This window comes from Saccopteryx leptura, chromosome X (assembly GCF_036850995.1).
Source record: "Saccopteryx leptura isolate mSacLep1 chromosome X, mSacLep1_pri_phased_curated, whole genome shotgun sequence".
NCBI lineage: Eukaryota > Metazoa > Chordata > Mammalia > Chiroptera > Emballonuridae > Saccopteryx > Saccopteryx leptura.
The window spans coordinates 77,386,515-77,407,438 of NC_089516.1; the positions used below are offsets into that span (position 1 = coordinate 77,386,515).

The 20,924-nt window shown below is 41.7% G+C and overlaps 1 protein-coding gene across 1 annotated transcript in view; it reads right to left on the reverse strand.

Moving 5' to 3' along the window:
• The window catches only part of CHM (CHM Rab escort protein), a 185,730-nt gene that overhangs the window by 26,291 nt on the left and 138,515 nt on the right, over nt 1-20,924 (reverse strand). The window contains exons 10-12 of the mRNA XM_066356271.1: nt 16,591-16,695; nt 16,154-16,217; nt 9,106-9,202 (exon numbers count right to left, since the gene is read on the reverse strand). Coding sequence (XP_066212368.1) covers nt 9,106-9,202; nt 16,154-16,217; nt 16,591-16,695 — 266 coding nt within the window. The remainder of the gene's footprint in view (nt 1-9,105; nt 9,203-16,153; nt 16,218-16,590; nt 16,696-20,924) is intronic.

The window sequence follows — 20,924 nt, forward strand, 5'->3', positions numbered from 1 at the left end:
TACTAGATAAGAATGGAGTACCGGCCCTGGCCGGTTGGCTCAGTGGTAGAGCATTGGCCTGGTGTGCTGGAGTCCTGGGTTCGATTCCTGGCCAGGGCACACAGGAGAAGCACCCATCTGCTTCTCCACCCTTCCCCCTCTCCTTCCTCTCTGTCTCTCTCTTCCCCTCCCGCAGCTGGGGCTCCATTGGAGCAAAGTTGGCCCGGGCACTGAGGATGGCTCCATGGCCTCTGCCTCAGGCGCTAGAATGGCTCTGGTTGCAACAGAGCGATGCCCCAGATAGGCAGAGCATCGCCCCTGGTGGGCATGCCGGGTGGATCCCGGTCGGGCGCATGCAGGAGTTTGTCTGACTGCCTCCCTGTTTCCAACTTCAGAAAAATACCATAAATAAAAAAGAATGGAGTACCTATAAAATTTTAATTACCTCATCTTCTCATATTTAAGTGAAGTGAAATAACTTTGGAATCAGTAATATCTTTAAAAGGAAAATATTAATCTCTACATTTAGATTGCTATAGCTAATGAAGACAAGATTTAGACATTAACAAAGCCCAGTATTTAAAAATAAAGACTTCAATTTTTACGAAAGAATTTCCATCTTTTCTCTAAAAGCCATCATTTTGTAATAAGAATGTCTAACAAACAAGCTAATTTGTTAATGAATAATGTATCTTTACAATGTGTTTCATTGTTAAAAAACTGAACTCTAAATCATCGGTTTCACATCAGTTACTCTCTATAAATTGCATTTTATTACCTGTGAGAAATGGGTACAAAGTCTCACTGGTATATGTTTTAATTCGGTTTGATTTATTCAGGTATAACTGCATCAGTTACAGCGGTTGCCAACATTAATCTTCAAGTGATTTTTCCAACAGGGAGAACGATGAGCTCATGATTTCATCATTATAACCCCAATTTTTAGGGCAAGTGTAGGAACTTGGTTCCACTCAGCTGGTAATACTGACTATATGCCAGTCATTTATACAATGTGACGAAGGTCTAGATGTATTTGTCTACTTAAGTAATTGTTGTAAGGGAAAATAAGTCTCAATAAAAAACTACTTAATGATTAAAAATGTCCAATTTAAACAATATTTAGAATTCATTCTTCCTAAATACTATATTTTAATTTTTGGTTTCTATAAAACAAATGGCTACATGGATGGTTATTTGTAATAAGCATACATATAAGAGTATAAATATGAGAAAGCCATGACATAGCTAATCTATAAAAACAAGAACATGCAGACAGAATAGAAAGAAGAAAAATCATTTCTCAGGAATCCTAATACAGGCTCTGGCCGGTTGGCTCAGCGATAGTGTCGGCCCTGCGTGTGGATGGCTCCATGGCCTCCACCTCAGGTGCTAGAATGGCTCCAGTTGCAACAGAGCTACGGCCCAGATGGGCAGAGCATTGCCAACTGGTGGGCTTGCCAGGTGGATCCCAGTCAGGGGCATGCAGAAATCTGTCTGTCTGTCTCCCCCCACTGCTTCTCACTTCAGAAAAAGACAAATAAAAATCCTAATACAGACAAATCCTCCTGAAGAATATTTTTCAAATATGAGTAACGTCAAATTCCATATACTCTTCCCTCAAAAGGTGGGTTCTTACTCCATCAATATTCAGCATTATCAGTTTCTGATGTTTGAACTATGAAATAATGAAATTTTTCTGTGAAGAAATAATTGTGTGAATTTTTAAAAATGTGTTCTACTGGGTTAAAGATATGCCTTCTTCAAAAGGTTATGAAAACATGCAAAAATCTGAAGCGATTTAGAAGTAAAAGTAAGTAACGAAAGAGAATGAATGACTGTGTAATATTGTAAGCTAAGAAAACTGACTATAACAATGGGAATTCAAAATAAGAAAATAAATGAGCAGAAGATAGGTTCCGGATGCATAAAATAAACACATGGCATTCTCGCCTTTCTTTTCTTCTTTTCTTACTTAAAACAGAGTAAAAAGAACAGGAGAATGGGAAGGCTATTATCATACCAGTTCTATTTCCGAAGACAGGCAAGCTAATTACCAAGAGCAGAACAACATATAACTAGTTGTGACAATCAGTGACTGCCAATTAGGGCAGCAGCAGAAAAATACACCATAAAGGTCTTTTAATATCCAGATTACAAATTATTCCTGAAAGTCTGTGAACTGGCACAAAGCATAAGAAAAGTAGAGGGGGAAAGCCAAACTTTAATTAATAAAAGCAAGTATATGAAAAAAATAATGTCACTTTCTATCTCAATGTATTTCTCAAATCTTATTATATATATAATACCAATTATTAGCTGTATTATAACTATCATCTAGGACTTTATAAATCAGTGGTCCCCTACCCCCGGGCCGCGGTCTGGTACCAGTCCATGGGCCATTTGGTACTGGTCTGCAGAGAAAGAATAAATAACTTACATTATTTCCGTTTTATTTATATTTAAGTCTGAATGATGTTTTTTTTTAAAAAATGACCAGATTCCCTCTGTTACATCCGTCTAAGACTCACTCTTGACGCTTGTCTTGGTCACGTGATATTTATTTGTCCCACCCTAAAGGCTGGTCCGTGAAAATATATTCTGACATTAAACCGGTCAGTGGCCCAAAAAAGGTTGGGGACCACTGTTATAAATAGTGCATGCTATCATGGAAAAAAGCATACAAGATTTAATTAAAAATAAACACAAACTTCTTTATTTCTCCAGAACAAGGCAAAAATATAAATAGTGAATTCAAAATTGTCTCCTTCAGTCAACGTTCTGGGTGTAAGCTGTAGGACTGAAACTAAAAGACCACAACCAGTCCATTTGTATATACCACAAGTTTTATGTATATAAACTGATTTAGAGTCAAAATCAGTGGGATCATTTTATTATGAAAAACTGAAGTGAGAAAGCTGGCATTGGAGAGATCTTGAGAAGAAAAAAATCTTAGCCATTTCACTTAAAATAATGTCACAGTCAATATCAAACATGAATGTAGGGCAGGTGTCTTTTTGCACATGCATGAAAATCAGGACCATTGAGGGTTTTCGATTTGTATGAGATCTTTACAAATGTAGATTACCTCCACATTTTAAATTTGTTTGTGTGTGACAGAGACAGAGGGAGACAGAGAGAGGGACAGATAGGGAAAGACAGGAAGGGAGAGAGACAAGAAGCATCAATTTTTCATTGTGGCACCTTAGTTGTTCATTGACTGCTTTCTCATAGGTGCCTTGATCGGGGAGTACGGGCTACAGCAGACTGAGTGACCCCTTGTCAAAGCTGTGACCTTGGGTCCAAGCTGGTGAGCCTTGCTCAAACTAGATGAGCCTGCACTCAAGCCGGTGACCTTGGGGTTTCGAACCTGGGTCCTCCACGTCCCAGTCCAACGTTCTATCCACTGCACAACCGCCTGGTCAGGCTTAATTTTTTTTTATTTTTCATCTTTTCCATGTGAGAGGAGGGGAGATAGACTCCCACATTTGCCCTGACCTGTACCCACCCGACAACCACTACCTGTGGCTCATGCTCTGCCCATCTGGAGCCATTTTTGGACCTGAGCTATTTCTAGTGCCTGATGTGGAGGCTCCATGGAGCCATTCTCAGTGCACGGGACTGACACGTTTGAATCCATCAAGCCATAGCTGCAGCAAAGGGAAAGAGAGAGAAAGAGAAAAAGAGAAAGAAGGGGGAGAGAGGGGTGGAGAAGCAGGTGGTCACTTATACTATGTGCCTTGACCAGGAATCGAACCCGGAATAACACAAGCTGGGCCAACACTCTACCAGTGAGCAACCGGCCAGGGCTACAACTCTACATTTTTTTTTTTTACTGAAATGTAATTGACATACAATATTATATTGGTTTCAGGTACACAATATCATGATCTGGCATTTCTATACACTGTGTAACAATCCTCACAATGTCAGTCCAGTTTTCCTCTGTCATCACACAAAGTTGATACATTGACTTAACAGATTGACAACAGTGACCATGCTGTAAGTTACATCCCCATGACTTACTGGAACTTTGTACCACTTGAAACCCTTCACCTGAATCAACCATCCCCCAAAGAGCCTCCTCCCCTATGCCAACCACCAATCTGTTCTCAGTATCTACAAGTGTGATTCTGTTTTGTTTGTCCATTAGTTTTGTTTTTTAGATTCCACATAGACAGCATTGGCTGTCTGGCTAATTTCACTTAGCACAACACCTGCAGGTCCATCCCTGTTATTGCAAACAAGATTTTATTCTTTGTCATGGCTGAGTAGTATTCCATTGCATGTATATATGTATGACATTTTCTTTATCCATTGGTGGACTCTTAAGTTTGTTACCATATCTTAGCTATTGTAAATAAGGCTGCAATAAACATAAGGGTGCATATATCTTTTGCAATTAGTGTGTTTTGTTTCCTTCAGATGAATTTTCAGAAGCAAAATTGCTGGATAATATGGTTGTTCTATTTTTAATTTTTGAGGAACTTCTAGACTGCTTGCCACAGTGGCTGCACCATCTGCATCCCCAGAAACAGTGCACAAGGGTTCCCTTTCCTCCACATTCTCACCAACACTTGTTTCTGGATTTCTTGATGACAGCCATTCTGACAGGCATGAGGTGATAGTTCATTAAGTTTTGATTTGCATTTCCCTGATGTTTAAGAATGTTAAACATCTTTTATGTGCCTGTTGGTTATTTGTATGTCTTCTTTAGAGAAATGTCTGTATAGATACTCTGTCCATTTTTTTTTTTTTTTGTATTTTTCTGAAGCTGGAAACGGGGAGAGACAGTCAGACAGACTCCCACATGCGCCCGACCGGGATCCACCTGACACGCCCACCAGGGGGCCACGCTCTGCCCACCAGGGGGCGATGCTCTGCCCCTCCGGGGCGTCGCTCTGTTGTGACCAGAGCCACTCTAGCACCTGGGGCAGAGGCCAAGGAGCCATCCCCAGTGCCCGGGCCATCTTTGCTCCAATGGAGCCTTGCTGCGGGAGGGGAAGAGAGAGACAGAGAGGAAGGAGAGGGGGAGGGGTGGAGAAGCAGATGGGCGCTTCTCCTGTGTGCCCTGGCCGGGAATCGAACCCGGGACTTCTGTATGCCAGGCCGACGCTCTACCACTGAGCCAACCGGCCAGGGCCTCTGTCTATTTTTTAATCAGATTGATTTTGTTTTTTTGCTTTTGCTTTTGAGTTGTATGAGTTCTTTATATAGTTTGGCTCTATTGTATTTCTTTATGTAAAATATGCACATTAATTTTGGGGCCCAAAATTTGAAAAAAAAAAAATATTACATAAAGTTACTGAACTCTAGTTTTATTCATCATAAAATTCACACAAGTCCTCATCACTGTCAAAACTCCCATCCACTAGCTTGTCCTCATCTGTGTCTGATGATGAATCACTGTCTTCATCTATTGCCTCGTCCTCAGCTCCATCTATGGCATTTGAAATGCCACACTTCTTAAATGACTTGATAACTATCTCAATCCTGATATTATCCCAGGCTTTTTCACCCAGGTACAAACTTCTCCTATAGTTGGTTTCTTCACTCTTCTTGCTGGAGTCAAATTGTTGACAACAATGAGCACAAAAACAAGCACAAAAAAAGCGGGAAATGCAAGCAAAAAAACCTACAACCACTGTACAAGATGTACCCAGTTTTTAGATTCCAAAATTTTTGGAAAAGGGTGCATCTTATAAGTGAGGAAATACAGTCATCTCTTATCGGGTGGTCATGCTTTGTTCCCATTCACAGACTTTCAGGAGCAATTTGCAACTTAGACATTAAGTCTAAATCGAGTATTTTCCTACTCCTATTCAAAAAGTTACCTTTTCTCATTTTTGATGATGGTTCCTTTCACTATAATTTGATGTAGTCCAACTTATTTATTTTTGCTTTTGTTGCCTTTGCCTTTAGGGTCAAGGCTCAGGCTCTAGCTCAGTAGAGAAGCAGAAACCTATGTGCATGACTGAGGCCAGAAAAGGCACGGAAAAGCAGTAACACTTGTACCAGGATCGGAAGAATGAAGACACATTTAACTCGTTTGCAAGGCAGTTTTAGTTCAAAGGAACAGTATGTGCCAGACATGAAGGTGAGATAAAACAGAGTCGTATTAAAAAGAATATTTTGCTATATGGGCCCTGGCCGGTTGGCTCAGCAGTAAAGCATCAGCCCAGCATGTGGAAGTCCCAGGTTCAATTCCCAGCCAGGGCACACAGGAGAAGCGCCCATCTGCTTCTCTACCCTCCCCCTCTCCTTCCTCTCTGTCTCTCTCTTCCCCTCCCGCAGCCAAGGCTCCATTGCAGCAAAGTTGGCCAGGGTGCTGAGGATGGTTCCATGGCCTCCGCCTCAGGCACTAGAATGGCTCTGGTTGCAATGGACCAACACCCCAGATGGGCAAAGCCTCGCCCCCTGGGGGGCACGCCAGGTGGATCCTGGTCAGGTGCACGTGGTAGTCTGTCTCTCTCTGCCTTACAATTCTCACTTTAGTAAAAATAAAAAATAATAATATTTTGCTATATGGAATGTCAATAACCTAGTATATATTAGCCATGGTATTCTTATTATTAATAGCAGCTGCCATTATATGCTTATTCTTTGCCAGATATTGTGTTAAATGCTTTATGAACACTGAATCTGTATAACAGCACTAATTCATTAGAATCCACTGACGCACAACATTTAGTAGGAGCTCAATAAATATGAGCTGAATGGTTGTCACAGAATGTAAGAAATTGTTTTCTATATAGTATGATAGCAAAAAGCCCATTGTTTAAGGGTTGGCAAGGAGTTTATGATTTATACACAAAGAAAAGTCTGTGAAGGCAGTGTTTTGTTTGGTTTGGTTTGGTTTTGAATTTTCACCATCAGCATACTAGCAAGCTGACTGAGAAAACACCATGTTTGGATCCCTGCTCTGCCACTTACCAAAGAGTGCAATCTTAGGCAATGCAATTAAAAATCCTAAGCTTTAGTTTACGACTGTATAAAATAGATTTAAGAATATCTCCCATATAGGAATATTTTAAGAATTGTAGGAGCCTCACCAGGAAGTGGTACAGTGGATAGACCATCAGCTGTGGACACTGGGGACCCAGGTTAGAAACCCTAAGGTCACCAGCTTGAGCATGGGATCATAGACATGAGCCCAAATGTCACTGGCTTGAGCCTAAGGTCCCTGGCTTGAGTCCAAGGTCGCTGGCTTGAGCAAGGGGTCACTGGCTCAGCTGGTGCCCCCTAGTCAAGGAACATATAAGCAAGCAATCAATGAACAACTAAGGTGCTGCAACCATGAGTTGATGCTTCTTATCTCTCTCCCTTCCTGTCTGTCTGTCCCTCTGTCTCTATTCCATGGTAAAATGTGTGTGTGTGTGTGTGTGTGTGTGTGTGTGTGTATACTGTACACAAAACAACCACTGCAAATATAAAATAAATATATTTTAGAAAACCAAATGACATTCTATTTTATAGCTAAGTCACTAACGCAGATAAAAGAATGTGAAAAACTGGTTAAAGTAATAGAAGAAAACAATGGCAACTGTCAAGGCAAAGATTTACCTATATCTCCAATTTCCATAAAAAAAGAAAAACCTTTTCTGAGCTCCTTTGCAAATGGAAATCCAGTGTTCCAGCCACACCAGACGAGGTTTCCTCACCTTCCCTGCTGGCGTCAAGCTCCCCCTTATGGTTGGCAACAGTTGGGGCCATCTTTATATAAACAGTAGCTCTACACCTGAAAACATAGTCAAGTTTTCCTTGCCTAGAACCAAAGCAGATTAGTCGTCTGCGTCTCATAATTCTTACAGCAGTTAGAGTAAAACTTATGGTAATCTGATTTTACAAAATTAATAATTCTAGCTAGTGATAGTGCTATACTTCCCTCTTCAGAATTTCTAGATACTATCTGTGGTACTTTCAGACTCTGTCTTTTAGAATTCCTTTTGTGTTTGTCTTATGTATCCCACTAGATGGTGAGTTCTCTAAGGCCAGGCCTAGTTCACATTCATCTTTATCCTGAAATGGACAGTATGCTCACTTAGTGATGTCTTGTCCCATGAGGTGTGCAGTAAGATTATGAACACCTCAAATCAGATATGTCAGCCTTTGTTTCTTCATAACCGCTCTAAATACATACTCTAGGTAGGTCTAGGCACGGTGATGTCAAACGTATACTTGCTGATTTCTACTTACTGAAACATCTTTAAGAAATAAGTTGCAGAAGGCATAATATCTACCAGTGCCGGAGACAAATTTGGATACATACAGGAAAAAGAACAGATACAGCACTATCTAACATTAGTCTCATTAAAGAGAAATGAACTGAGGATTTCTATACCTGTAGAAGTTCAATGATAAGATTAAGAATTCTGGCCCTGGCCGTTTGGCTCAGTGGTAGAGCGTCGGCCTGGCGTGTGGAAGTCCCGGGTTCGATTCCCGGCCAGGGCACACAGGACAGGCACCCATCTGCTTCTCCACCCCTCCCCCTCTCCTTCCTCTCTGTCTCTCTCTTCCCCTCCCGCAGCCAAGCCTCCATTGGAGCAAAGTTGGCCCAGGTGCTGAGGATGGCTCTGTGGCCTCTGCCTCAGGTGCTAGAATGGCTCTGGTCGCAACAGAGCGACGCCCGGGATGGGCATAGCATCGCCCCCTGGTGGGCGTGCCGGGTGGATCCCAGTCGGGCGCATGCGGGAGTCTGTCTGACTGCCTCCCCATTTCCAGTTTCAGAAAAATACAAAAAAGAAAAAAAAGAATTCTAAGGAAAAAAGTAAACATGAAAACTAGCAGCAAAGAAAATAATTCTTTTGAAATGATGTTTCGAATAAACTTAAGGGAAATTACAGAAAAGAAATGAAAAGTCATAGAAATTCTTTCACTGGAGACCTTAACAACAGGGCCTGTGGAGATTTGGCCATGGACAGACAGGTTTAGGAGCAAGCAGAAGGTATGAAATGACTTATTGTATGACCATACACTGTGTGAACAAATACAGTGAATAATATACATATATATATATATATATATATATATGACAAAACTATAAACACAACCCTGACAACTGTAATAATAATCACCCTCTGTACTTCCAAAACAAACACTAATCAAAGAACCAGACTCCACTGTGCTTACATGTGCCCTTCATGCATGTCATCGTTGAAGAACATAACTCAATGACCCGAACAGCACAAGCTCCTGGTTCCTCTGCCGGCACTGTCAAAATGGATATCTACAAAGCAGAAATAAAAGATAAGATATAGTTGGTAGGTCTCGTTTTCATTTCTTCTATCATTATAGTTAAACATACAAACTGAGTGTCATTTTTCAGTTTATAAAAACTTTAGAACAGAATTTGATACACATACCATGCACATGTCCTAACATCTGATATCTGCATTATTTATATCATAGAGTGAATTCATATAATTAATAGATATTTCAAATATCCTTAATATTAAATTCTTCACTTACTTTCAAAGGATACAATTATGACTTATTACTTCTAAATTATGTGCACTTCAGTGTTTGAAATCAGATTATATTAAATCCATTTTGATTACCCACAATGACTAAAAAGAGCAGTTACTCGCCTGACCAGGCGGTGGCATAGAGGATAGAAATGTGAAATCTGCACCAAATAAAAGGAAAACCCTCCCAGTTTCTGTAGGATGATGTGACAGCATGTGCGCATGTGCAGATGATGATGTAACACCGTGAATACAGCAGAGCACCCCACGGCCATGCCAGTCGAGATGTGGATGGTACAGAGGAAAGTTCAGTGTGTTCTGTGGCTCGCTAAATTCAAATCCGTGACCAAAGTGCAACGTGAATATCGGTGCGTTTATAACGAAGCATCACCACATAGAAATGACATTACTCGGTGGGATAAGCAGTTGAAGGAAACCGGCAGTTTGGTGGAGAAACCCCATTCTGGTAGGCCATCAGTCAGTGACGAGTCTGTAGAGGCTATATGGGATAGCTACCTAAGGAGCCCTAAAAAATCTGTGCGTGAGCCCACATCGAACTGCACTGAATAGGTATGAAACTGGGAGAGTTTTCCTTTTATTTGGTGCAGATTTCACATTTCTATCCTCTTTTGTTGCTTTCCTGTGACCGGTCAAAAGTGCACCATGACTTTACGGACACACTGTATATGTCAACATATACACCAAAGTACAGGCCAACATATACCAAAATGTTTCAAAATGAATGGCTTCGAATTAAATTAAGGACTCTATTAGTAAAACGAGAAATGTTAGAGTGAAGTGGGAAATTGTTACTAAATTATGTTTACTGATCTAAAGTATGCTTTCCTAGGCATTAATGATATGCTAGATGGCTTTCTATTTATAAGACTTTAAAGAACCATGAGGTCAATGCTTCTCTACAGAACCAAAAGTTTCCATATTAAATCTCAATCTAATCTTTACTCTGAGGAAACTAAATCCTCTCATTGAAGAAATACTTGCCAAACGGTAAAACCCCATTTGGAATTTGACCTGTGACTGTCATGCTTAGATTCCGACTGGTAATGACAGGTTGACAGCCCACAGAGGAAATGCCTAGAGCAAGGTCTCAAAACAGAAATTCTTTTCATAACCAGGACTCTCCTACCATCATATCACTTGTACCTGGGCTTATTTATGGTGTCTCAAAAACTATGTTCTTCATATTCCTTTTAATTCCCTTTGTTGCTGTCAAGGATAGAAAATGTGCTTTAGCATTAAAGAGAGAGGAGCCTCTAAAATATGTATCTAATGTTGTTATAATTATCAAATGATTATAACTGAAAACATGAACATAACCGAAAGGTCTCTTAAGGACTACAAAATAATATAAGTACTTCTATTGTTTCCTATAAGTGTGATCTGTAATTCTTTTAAGATTGAGATATAATCAGTACCCCTCTACCACAGCACTACTCATCTCCTGAACTATGAGAACATAATTGTCTTAAATCTCACAGAAATCATAAAAAGCTATGAAAAGTGAATTCCCTCAACTTTCTAATACTACTGCCACAAAATTTATCTAGACCTATACAGGTTCTTTCTTCTCTTGAGTCTCATTATTCTTTTTATGCTTCAAAAAATATTTTTCTTCTTTTTCAAGTGAGAGGAGGGAAGACAGACTCCCACAAGCACCCTGACCAGGATCCACCTGGTGACCCCCATCTGGGGCCATGCTCGCAATGGAGCTACATTTTTGGACCTGAGGTAGAGGCTCCAGAAAGCCATCCTCGGGCACCCAGGGCCAATATGATCAAATCAATTGAGCCATGGCTACAGGAGGAAGGGGAGAGAAAAAAAGAAAGAGAGAAAGAGAGAGAAAGTGAAGGGGGAGAGATAGAGAAGCAGATGGTCACTTCTCCTGTGTGCCCTGACCAGGAATTGAACCTGGGACATAAACACACCAGGTCAATGCTCTACCACTGAGCCAACTGGCCAGGGCCCCCCCAAATTTAAAATACAAACCAGATGTACATTTAAAACTGATGGCTCTGACAGATGTGTGAAGGATCAATTTTGAAGGAGACAAAATGAAAAGCATGGCAACCATTTATTTATTTTATTTTTGGTTTTTAATTGAATTTATTGGGGTTACATTGGGTAACAAATTTATATAGGATTCATGTGTACAGTCTATAATATATTATCTGTAGATTATATTGTGTGTTTACTGCCCCCAATCAAGTCTCCTTACATCACCATTTATCCCCCTATAACATCTTCTATGTTGCCTACCCCCTTTCCGCCCTGTAATCATACACTGTTGTCTCTGCGTATGAGTTGGGGTTTTTTTTGCTTAATTCCTTCATCTTTTTCACCCAACTCCCAAGCCCCTCCTCTCTGACAGCTGTCAGTCTGTACTCCGTATCTACGAGTCTATTTCTATTTTATTGGTTAGTTTATTTTGGTCATTAGATTCCACATCTAAGTGAAATTTAGAAGGCAGAGGTGACAAATTCCAAAACGAGAGCAGGGAAAATAGGGACCCAGAGGAAAAGCAGATTGGAACAACTTCTAGGAAGTCTACTGCCAGGACCTAGAGCTCATGAGATGCCAGGGAGGGGAGGAAGCTGTTGTGGAAAGGATGTCAGTGCTATTCAAGCAGGCAGGGAACACGGGATGAGCAGTTCTGAGAATAAAGATGGTGAGCTCAGCTCTGTGTATCTGCAGTTCAAGGGCCCTTGGGAGAGACAGCTGGCAAGGAATTTAGCATGAGGGCCAACACTCCCGGGAGATATGACAGTGGGCTGTCACCACATTCATGACGAGTTGAAATCATGAGAGCATACGGAGTCAAACAGTGAGTACTCAAAGCAACGACTACCGTGGGCTGGAGTGGGGACTCCCAGGAGCCCTGATATCTACAGGGAGGACAGAGCCTTCAATGGAAGCTAAGAGGGGACCGCCAAAGACCTGCAGGAGAACAGGAGAGCACAGTGTCCTAGACGCCAAAGGAGAATATAGTCTTATGAGAAAGGGAATAATCAACATTGTCAAATACCTAGTGACAAAAACCAAAAATAAACATCCTGTGGCCCTGACTATTAGGAAGGAATTAATAAACTTAGCGAGAGAAGCTGTGGTAGAAATGTGAGGGGAGAAGCCATGGTGGTCTAGAAATGAATGGGAGGTAAGGCAGTGGCAGCAGCAAGCACCGACGTGATTGTGGAAAGGTTGACGAGAGCAGCGGGGAAACCGGACATCAGCTAGAGGAGGACAGAGTCACGGGAACGGTTCATTATTTTTGGAACAGGAAATCCTAGTACATGTAGACAGATTGAGGGGGAAATGCCAGGAATGAGGAGAGGCTGCAGATGCGAGAGAGAAAGCAGGCACGCGGGTGGCTGGGTGAATGGGTGTGCATGTTACTTGTGAAAGCGCTTGGCCCTGGACAAGGAGGGCAGCCCTCTTAGTCTCTGTCCTGGTGTACATACTGTATTTCCCCATGTATAAGATGCACCATTTTTCGAAAAAATTGGGGTCTAAAAACTGGGTGTGTCTGATACAGTGGCTGTAGATTATTTTACTTCATTTCCTGCTTTTTCACGCTTGTTTTTGCGCTCATTGGTGAAGAGAGTGATGCGTCATCAGACACAGATGAGGACAAGCTAATGGATGGGAGTTTTGACAGTGATGAGGAGTTGTATGAATTTTATGAGGAATAAAAACTTCAATAACTATGTAATACATTTCCCCCCCAAATCTCAGGCCCCAAAATTAAGGTGCATCTTATGCATGGAGGAATACGGTAGTTGTACGTGGTAGAACAGGTTATCAGGGGCCACTGTGCTTGGTAGGTGGCCTCACTTTTCTGGTGAAGTGTGGGGCAGTCTTGAGACATTTAAGGGGAAGAAGGTGGGTAAATTAGTAAATTAGTGAAGACCTGAATCAGGCACGGAGGGCACAGACAGGGAGCTGTCTCAAGCCAGGGGCAGAGCTGATTACTGGTGGTAGCTAAGGTCCAGCAGAATGAAGGTGGTGCTCCTGAATGGCGGCAGGGCCATCTGTCTGGATGTGTGGCTTTCTCAAGAAGCCCTCAGTGACCCAGTTGGAGGCTACAGCCTCATCCAAGTGAGGGGACTGTCTTCCATGGGAACTGTGGGAGAATACGACTGTCCGAGAGCTGGAGGTGGGATGGAGGGGAATGGTGGCGGATCCCAGGGGGGTCTAGACCATGAGAGGGGTCAGGGCAGGAGGAGGTTGGGGTCAAGGAGGACACCGAGGAGATGAGGAACTGTAGGTCAGTGACCAGGCTAGGCGGCGGTAAGAGAATGACATCCGGAAGGACAGGAGCAGATTGATGTCATTTTACACCCATGACCTCCAGGATCAACTGGGCCACTAAAACTGCCCAGCCATCCAACCATGAGATTCATTCTCTACCTCTCCACAGTGATGATCTGACATTGCCCCTTGAGCTTTGGCCCATCCCTACTCTCAGCCCTGTTCTCAGGACATTACCTCACCTCGTACATAATTTACAGAGTAAATGGGGCCTATCGAATGGGAATTCCCACACCTGTAACTGGTTCTGAGTTCACCCTTGTTTCAAGGGGTCTCATGTCCCATCTGACAGCAGCGCTTTTCCCTGTTCTCTGAACCGTGTCTTCCCTGGCCTGTCCCCCAACCTTGCTGCATCCATGACCCTCCTTTCCTCCTGCGGATCTTCAACCTCTCTCTACTGGCTCCATCTCATCGATAAAACATACACTGATCTAGCCTGACCAGGCGGTGGTGCAGAGGATAGAGCGTCGGACTGGGATGCGGAGGAACCCAGGTTCGAGACCCCGAGGTCGCCAGCTTGAGCGTGGGCTCATCTGGTTTGAGCTAAAGCTCACCAGCTTGGACCCAAGGTCACTGGCTTGAGCAAGGGGTTACTCAGTCTGCTGAAGGCCCGCGGTCAAGGCACATATGAGAAAGCAATCAATGAACAACTAAGGTGTCACAATGCACAACGAGAAACTAATGATTGATGCTTCTCATCTCTCCGTTCCTGTCTGTCCCTGTCTGTCCCTCTCTCTGTCTCTGTAAAATAACAAAAAACAAACAAACAAACAAACCCCATACACTGATCTAAATAAAAGAGAAGCCCTCTTCACTCCCACATCCCTCGTCAGGAACCACATTCTCTCTCTCTCTGCTCTTCACAGCTTAGCGCCTTCAGTCCTGGCTCCATTTGCTCTCTCCACTCTTCTTCCTCGCTGTCGTCCTCCCCCCACCCACAGAGCTCCTGGTTGACAGGGAAACACAGGTGCACATGCTGCCACTCACAGGACCATGTGGTGACGGCCACAGCAGCTGCCAGGCTGTTCCTTACTCGCTCTTGTCACACCAAACTAGTTGCCATTTATTTATCTGTGTCTGTGTCCTCTACCAGTGGTCCCCAACCCCCAGGTCGTGGACCAGTACCAGTCCGTGGGCCATTTGGTACCGGTCCGCAAAGAAAGAATAAATAACTTACATTATTTCCATTTTATTTATATTTAAGTCTGAACGATGTTTTATTTTTAAAAAATGACCAGATTCCTTCTGTTACATCCATCTAAGACTCACTCTTGACACTTGTCTCGGTCATGTAATAACATTTATCTGTCCCACCCTAAAGGCTGGTCCATGAAAATATTTTCTGACATTAAACCGGTCCGTGGCCCAAAAAAGGTTGGGGACCACTGCTCTAGACAGAAAGCTTGTAGGGCACACAGGTGCTATCCCGGTCAGCACTGTCTCCTTGGCACCCCACCCACCGGTAGGCATGTAAAAAACACCCGGGGTGACAAATACAAGGTGACAGAAAATGACTTGACTTTGGGTGATGGGGCACACAACACAATCAACAGTTCAGGTGCTATAGAAATTTTCACCTGAAACCTATGTACTCTTATTGATCAATGTCACCCTGTTAAATTTAGTTTTCTCAATAAAATGGTTAAAAAGCACCCATTGTTTGCTGAATGATTAAATGAAAGAACCAACATACGAACATACTTGTTTTATGTAACAGAATGCTTCCAACTTCAGGAACTGTGGGAACCTATTTTTAGGAGTTAACCTGCAGAATAGGTCTGAGAGTCACAATGAGTAAGCTGAATTTATCAGTCATAATAAAATACGGTCAGAAAGAGAGAGGTCCACGGGTCTAAAATTTCAATGAACAGACTGAGGGAAAACCACAGGTAGAGAGACATGTCTACAGAGTTGGGGGAGACTAGGAAGAAGAGGATACAGAAATGAACAATGGCAGTAAACAATATCAGGACTGAAAATGTGTGTTGCTACCCACCTGCACCAGGCCTGGTAGCAGGCTTATCACCAGTGTTGTGAAGCTGATTACCATAAAGTGTTTTCCTCCGAGATTTTTAAATGCGTTCTCTGGGGATTATCTTTCTCTTCTCATAACTATGTATTTTCAGCTTCAAAGAAATAACTGTTGAAAAACTAGGATTTAGTCCAATTTTCCTAGCATAAATCTGTTACATAACACACAATTATGTGTTCTGTTGAAAGGAAATCTTGAAGAAATCAAGATTATTACATAATCATTATGTATTTAAAAATGTATCAAACAAATTAGCACATATGGCTTCCTTCATTTTCTTCCTCCAATATTTGTACACATGAACATGTAGGTTAAATCAGCAACATGTTATTTAAAAGTACAGGAATACAGTTACCTGTTGATCTGAATCTGCTTGTAGTACAGACCTATCTGTAACAAGGACTGCCCTGGAAATCTGCCTGAAATGCACAAAACAGTTTGTCAGAGATTCATATTCCATGGATAAGCTTCCTTTATAGCTATATAACCACCAGAAGGCATGTTTCAAAGATTGAAGTCATGATAAAAGTGTCACCTCCCAAACCGAGTCCAGTTCTGCTTTAATCTTTTCTTGGCTCATGAAAGGAAGGATGTGTGACCTGCAGACAAACCCCAGCTGATGCAAAGGATCAAAATTAGGCTGCTAGGCTCCCCCAAACCAGACCCCACTGACAGCAGCGGTAACATATTCAATACATCTTTTGTTGGGATGTATCTGCATCTTAACTGGAACAACAGTTACAGGGAAGTGTCAATGTGATCACACAGCTAAATCTTCCTGTGTCTCCTTACCTGTAATGCACATTCGAGCACGTGCTCTCAGAGAAGTAACAGTCCTCCACGAGGAAATGCTTAGAGATTATTCTCTGACCAAACTGATCTATGATTGCTTTGCATCTACAAAAAAGACAAGCAGAGAAGATTTCTCATTGGTGATGAAATCATTCTTATTCCTATTTGAAGTCTTTTAAACTATAAAGTGTGGGATAGAACTTAAATATTTCTTAAATATTTATTTTGAATGATATTTTCAGGTAAGAATAAAATTAAAACAAGTATATAGTATAAGTTTTTCTAATGTTAAGGAATATAGGAGCTTTTTCCGTTCTTTACAAAATAGGCTCTATTTTTTTTTTTAACAGATCTAAGAAAACAGGAAGGGAAAAGTTGAATAAATTTCTTGCTATATCATTCAAAATCTTGTAAAAGCCACTAAAGGCTTTTTATTTTTCTGTTACATGTTGCTTCTCTTTTGTTCAAGAATAGCTATCAGGTCATGTGTGTGATAATGGTTTAGAAAAAAAAAAAAAAAAAAAGCCTAGCGCTTCTTTTAATATCTGTTTCCACTTTACTTCAAAGGATGATCATAGAAAGATTTCTTTCAAGTGCTGTTTCCAAATAAGGAAAACACTTATGCATGGACATTATCAGGTCTCTGTCATCTGATATGTGTTGGGACAATGAATCATACAGAACCCTCCATTGACCTTCTTTCAATGTGTCTTGATAAAAGGATTAAAATTAGAATCCATCTCCTCACAGTGCCACAAGTTATAAATGTACTTTATAGGGCTCATTATCCAAACTAATGGACTAAGGGCAACATCCTTGAAATGGACTTAACAGCACGGACAAAGCTGGCATGTGGTATTTCAGCAACTGTGTGCAAATGCCTGCATGTGTGCTGTCTTTTCATCATGGGAACACCACAATTTACTCTTGTCAGTTTCTCCCTTTGGGACCACAATTACTTAATTAGAAATAAACTTCTATCTTCCTCCAAATAAAATGCAAGCAAGTAAGTTCAAATCTATACCATATTTTAAACATAAATAAAAATATGCTGCATCATTCTAAAATTGAGCCAAATAAGAGATACTTACCAGGCATAAAGGTATTAAAAATAAAATGACAAACACCCAAGACCAACAGAGGGATGAATTTAAAGTGCATTTCCTAAAGGTAGACAATACGCTGGTATTCTTGAATAAACGGTATGCCTTGCCACTGTTGTCGGGAGAGACTATGCTATCTTGTGATGTTAGATACATAATGTATATTTCAATCAATCAACCACATATCAGTCCATGTTATATTACATTAATAGTTGTGATTTCCCCCACCTCACTGGCCACATCCTTTCTCTTCCTATGTTATGTTACTATGCACATCTCATCACTGAACTAGAGCACTTGTCATCAAAAATACTTAACTGAACAGATAGAAGGCATTTATACCTCAATACTGTATTTCCCACAGTAAAGTAGTTAAAAAGTAAAAAGTTATTCCTCAGACTCCTGTTTTAAAACATGCATATATAATATAAAACAAAAGCTACTTTAAACACCAGAGATGAGAAACCTGACCCGTCATTAGCCCTTGGTCCCTGATTGTCCCGAAAGCACTGATCTGGGCAGAAAAAAAGAGGATGCTAAAATCGCCTATATCTTGCCTGACCAGGCAGTGGCGCAGTGGATGGATAGTCAGACTGGCACACGGAGGACCCAGGTTTGAAACCCCAACGTCATGGGCTAGAGCATTGGTCCCCAACCTTTTTTGGGCCACGGACCAGTTTAATGTTAGAAAATATTTTCATGGACCGGCCTTTAGGGTGGGATGGATAAATGTATCACGTAACTGAGACAAGAGTCAAGAGTGAGTCTTAGACGGATGTAACAGAGGGAATCTGGTCATTTTTTAAAAATAAAACATTGTTCAGACTTAAATATAAATAAAATGGAAATAATGTAAGTTATTTATTCTTTCTCTGCGGACTGGTACCAAATGACCTACGGACCAGTACCGGTCTGCGGCCTGGGGGTTGGGGACCACTGGGCTAGAGCACAGGCTCATCTTGTTTGAGCAAGACTCACCAGCTTGAGCCCAAGGTCCCTGGCTTGAGCAAGGGGTCACTCAGTCTGTTGTGGCCCTCCCGGTCAAGGCACATATGAGAAATCAATCTATGAACAACTAAGGAACCAGAACAAAAAACTGATGATTGATGCTTCTCATCTCTCTCCGTTCCATTCTGTCTGTCCCTATCTATCCCCCTCTCTGACTGTGTCTCTGTAAAAAAAAAAAAGTCTTCTATATCTTGATAGGGATTTGGGTTGCAGATATATCATTTGTCAGAAGCCAAGTAAGGAGCCCTCAGATTTGGGCTGCACTGTGCAAATTTTCCATCAAAAGAAAAAGCTATAAGCAAATATGAACTGTAGTTAATGATATGCATGCTGAAGTGTTTAGGAGACTGAACTTATACCTGGACATTACTGTGAAATGCCTAAAAAAGAAAAAAAAGCTAGACAGAGGGATACACTTTTGAGTAGATAAGATATATGATTAAGCAAGTATCTTAAAATTCACCCAGAAATTCTTTCAATTGTGGTGTAAACTTGAAAATTTTCATTGCAAAATGGTGGACTAGCATCAGCAAGGAGGGATACTCTCAGAAATCCTGGACTCTAGTCCTCATCTTTGCAAAAAGCTTCCCCTGAAATAAACCACACAATTAAACCTGGCCACAAACTATGGAAATCTCCTTGCTTGTAGGAATCCGAGCACTGACAGGGCTGCTTCGATGGGAGCTACACCTTGGGTGACAGGTGGACACTGCTTTCAGAAGTCATGGTATCAGAAGGAACTACTGGGGACTACTGAAAATGGAAGTACGGGGCGTAAGCGTTAGGGAGCTCAATACAAGGCCAATACAGCAACAAGTGTGCCTATTTATGCTGAAGCTTCAGGAGGACAGTGATTCTCAGAGGAGGAGGAGAAGGAAGCAAATCAGAATCACACCTGGGGGACATTTTCAAATTATAAGTACCCCTGGAGATTCTGATAAGCCCCCAAATCCCAGAAAAGAATCACTGTCAACTGTGCCGCTGCTACGACTGTTATCTCTGTGCTGTGCTATGTGGAGAAAGTCAGGAGCTATTGCCGCAGGTCTGGATGGGTAGGTACTGATTTCGGCAGTAATCAAGATTATGGTCACATACGCTCCGTCAGTCTGGTCGAAGATAACAACACAACTCACCCAATAGTCTCTCATTCTGAAGCACTAATTTTCTGGGCTTGAGTAATTCAAAGTAAGACATGTTGCCCTCGGCAGAAAATATGAGGCTGGTTGGCTCAGTGGTAGAGCATCGGCCCAGCGTGTGGAAGTCTCACGTTTGATTCCTGGCCAGGGCACACAGGAGAAGCACCCATCTGCTTCTCCATCCTTCCTCTCTATTTCTCTCTTCCCCTCCCGCAGCCAAGGCTCCATTGCAGCAAAGTTGGCCCAGGCACTGAGGATGGCTCCATGACCTCCACCTCAGGCGTTAGAATGGTTCTAGTTGCAACAGAGCGATGCCCCAGAGGGGCCGAGCATCACTCTCTGGTGGGCATGCCGGGTGGATCCCAGTCAAGCACCTGCAGGAGTCTGTCTGACTGCCTCCCTGCTTCTAACTTCAGAAAAATACAAAAACTGAGACACATTTACCTAAGCGATAAGATGTGTTTCCCCCTCAGACACTTGACTTACTATCATATACTTGGCCTATTTGGGAGAACGATGAAGAGTGGAATATTGACTTGGGATCTAGACTTAGCTTTTGTATTACAAGATTAATACAAAAAGTTAGATGACATTCAGGTAATGAAAAACAGCCAAATGAAACCATGCTGCTAGGGACATTAAAATGCCCTCCTGCCAAACCACCTGTTCCACTTGAGGAAACCATTAAAGATTAACAGCACTTTGGATTGAGCTGGGGCCTTACTGAGCCTCATAAATAGTACAGTGAGGAGAACATGATAGGAGTTCCCGGTACAGGGACACAACGACAAAGTTCATCAGAAAAATCACTGAAGCCAGACAGCAATTCTAAGCTGAGCTTTCTAAACCAACAAATCACAATACTTATTCAATTCTTAGTACAAAGGCACGAGGGCATAAATATCAAAATGACAATAAGGAAGAAAACAGCATGATGAAATTTCTTAATCTGGAGTTTGGCCCAGAAGAGAAAAATAACATTAAAACAAGTGTCTGATCTCACTATGATGTTCAGAATTATTATCACAAGTAATTGTATGGTAAGGAGTGCAGAAATCACATATGTAATAATTAAAAGAACAGTACA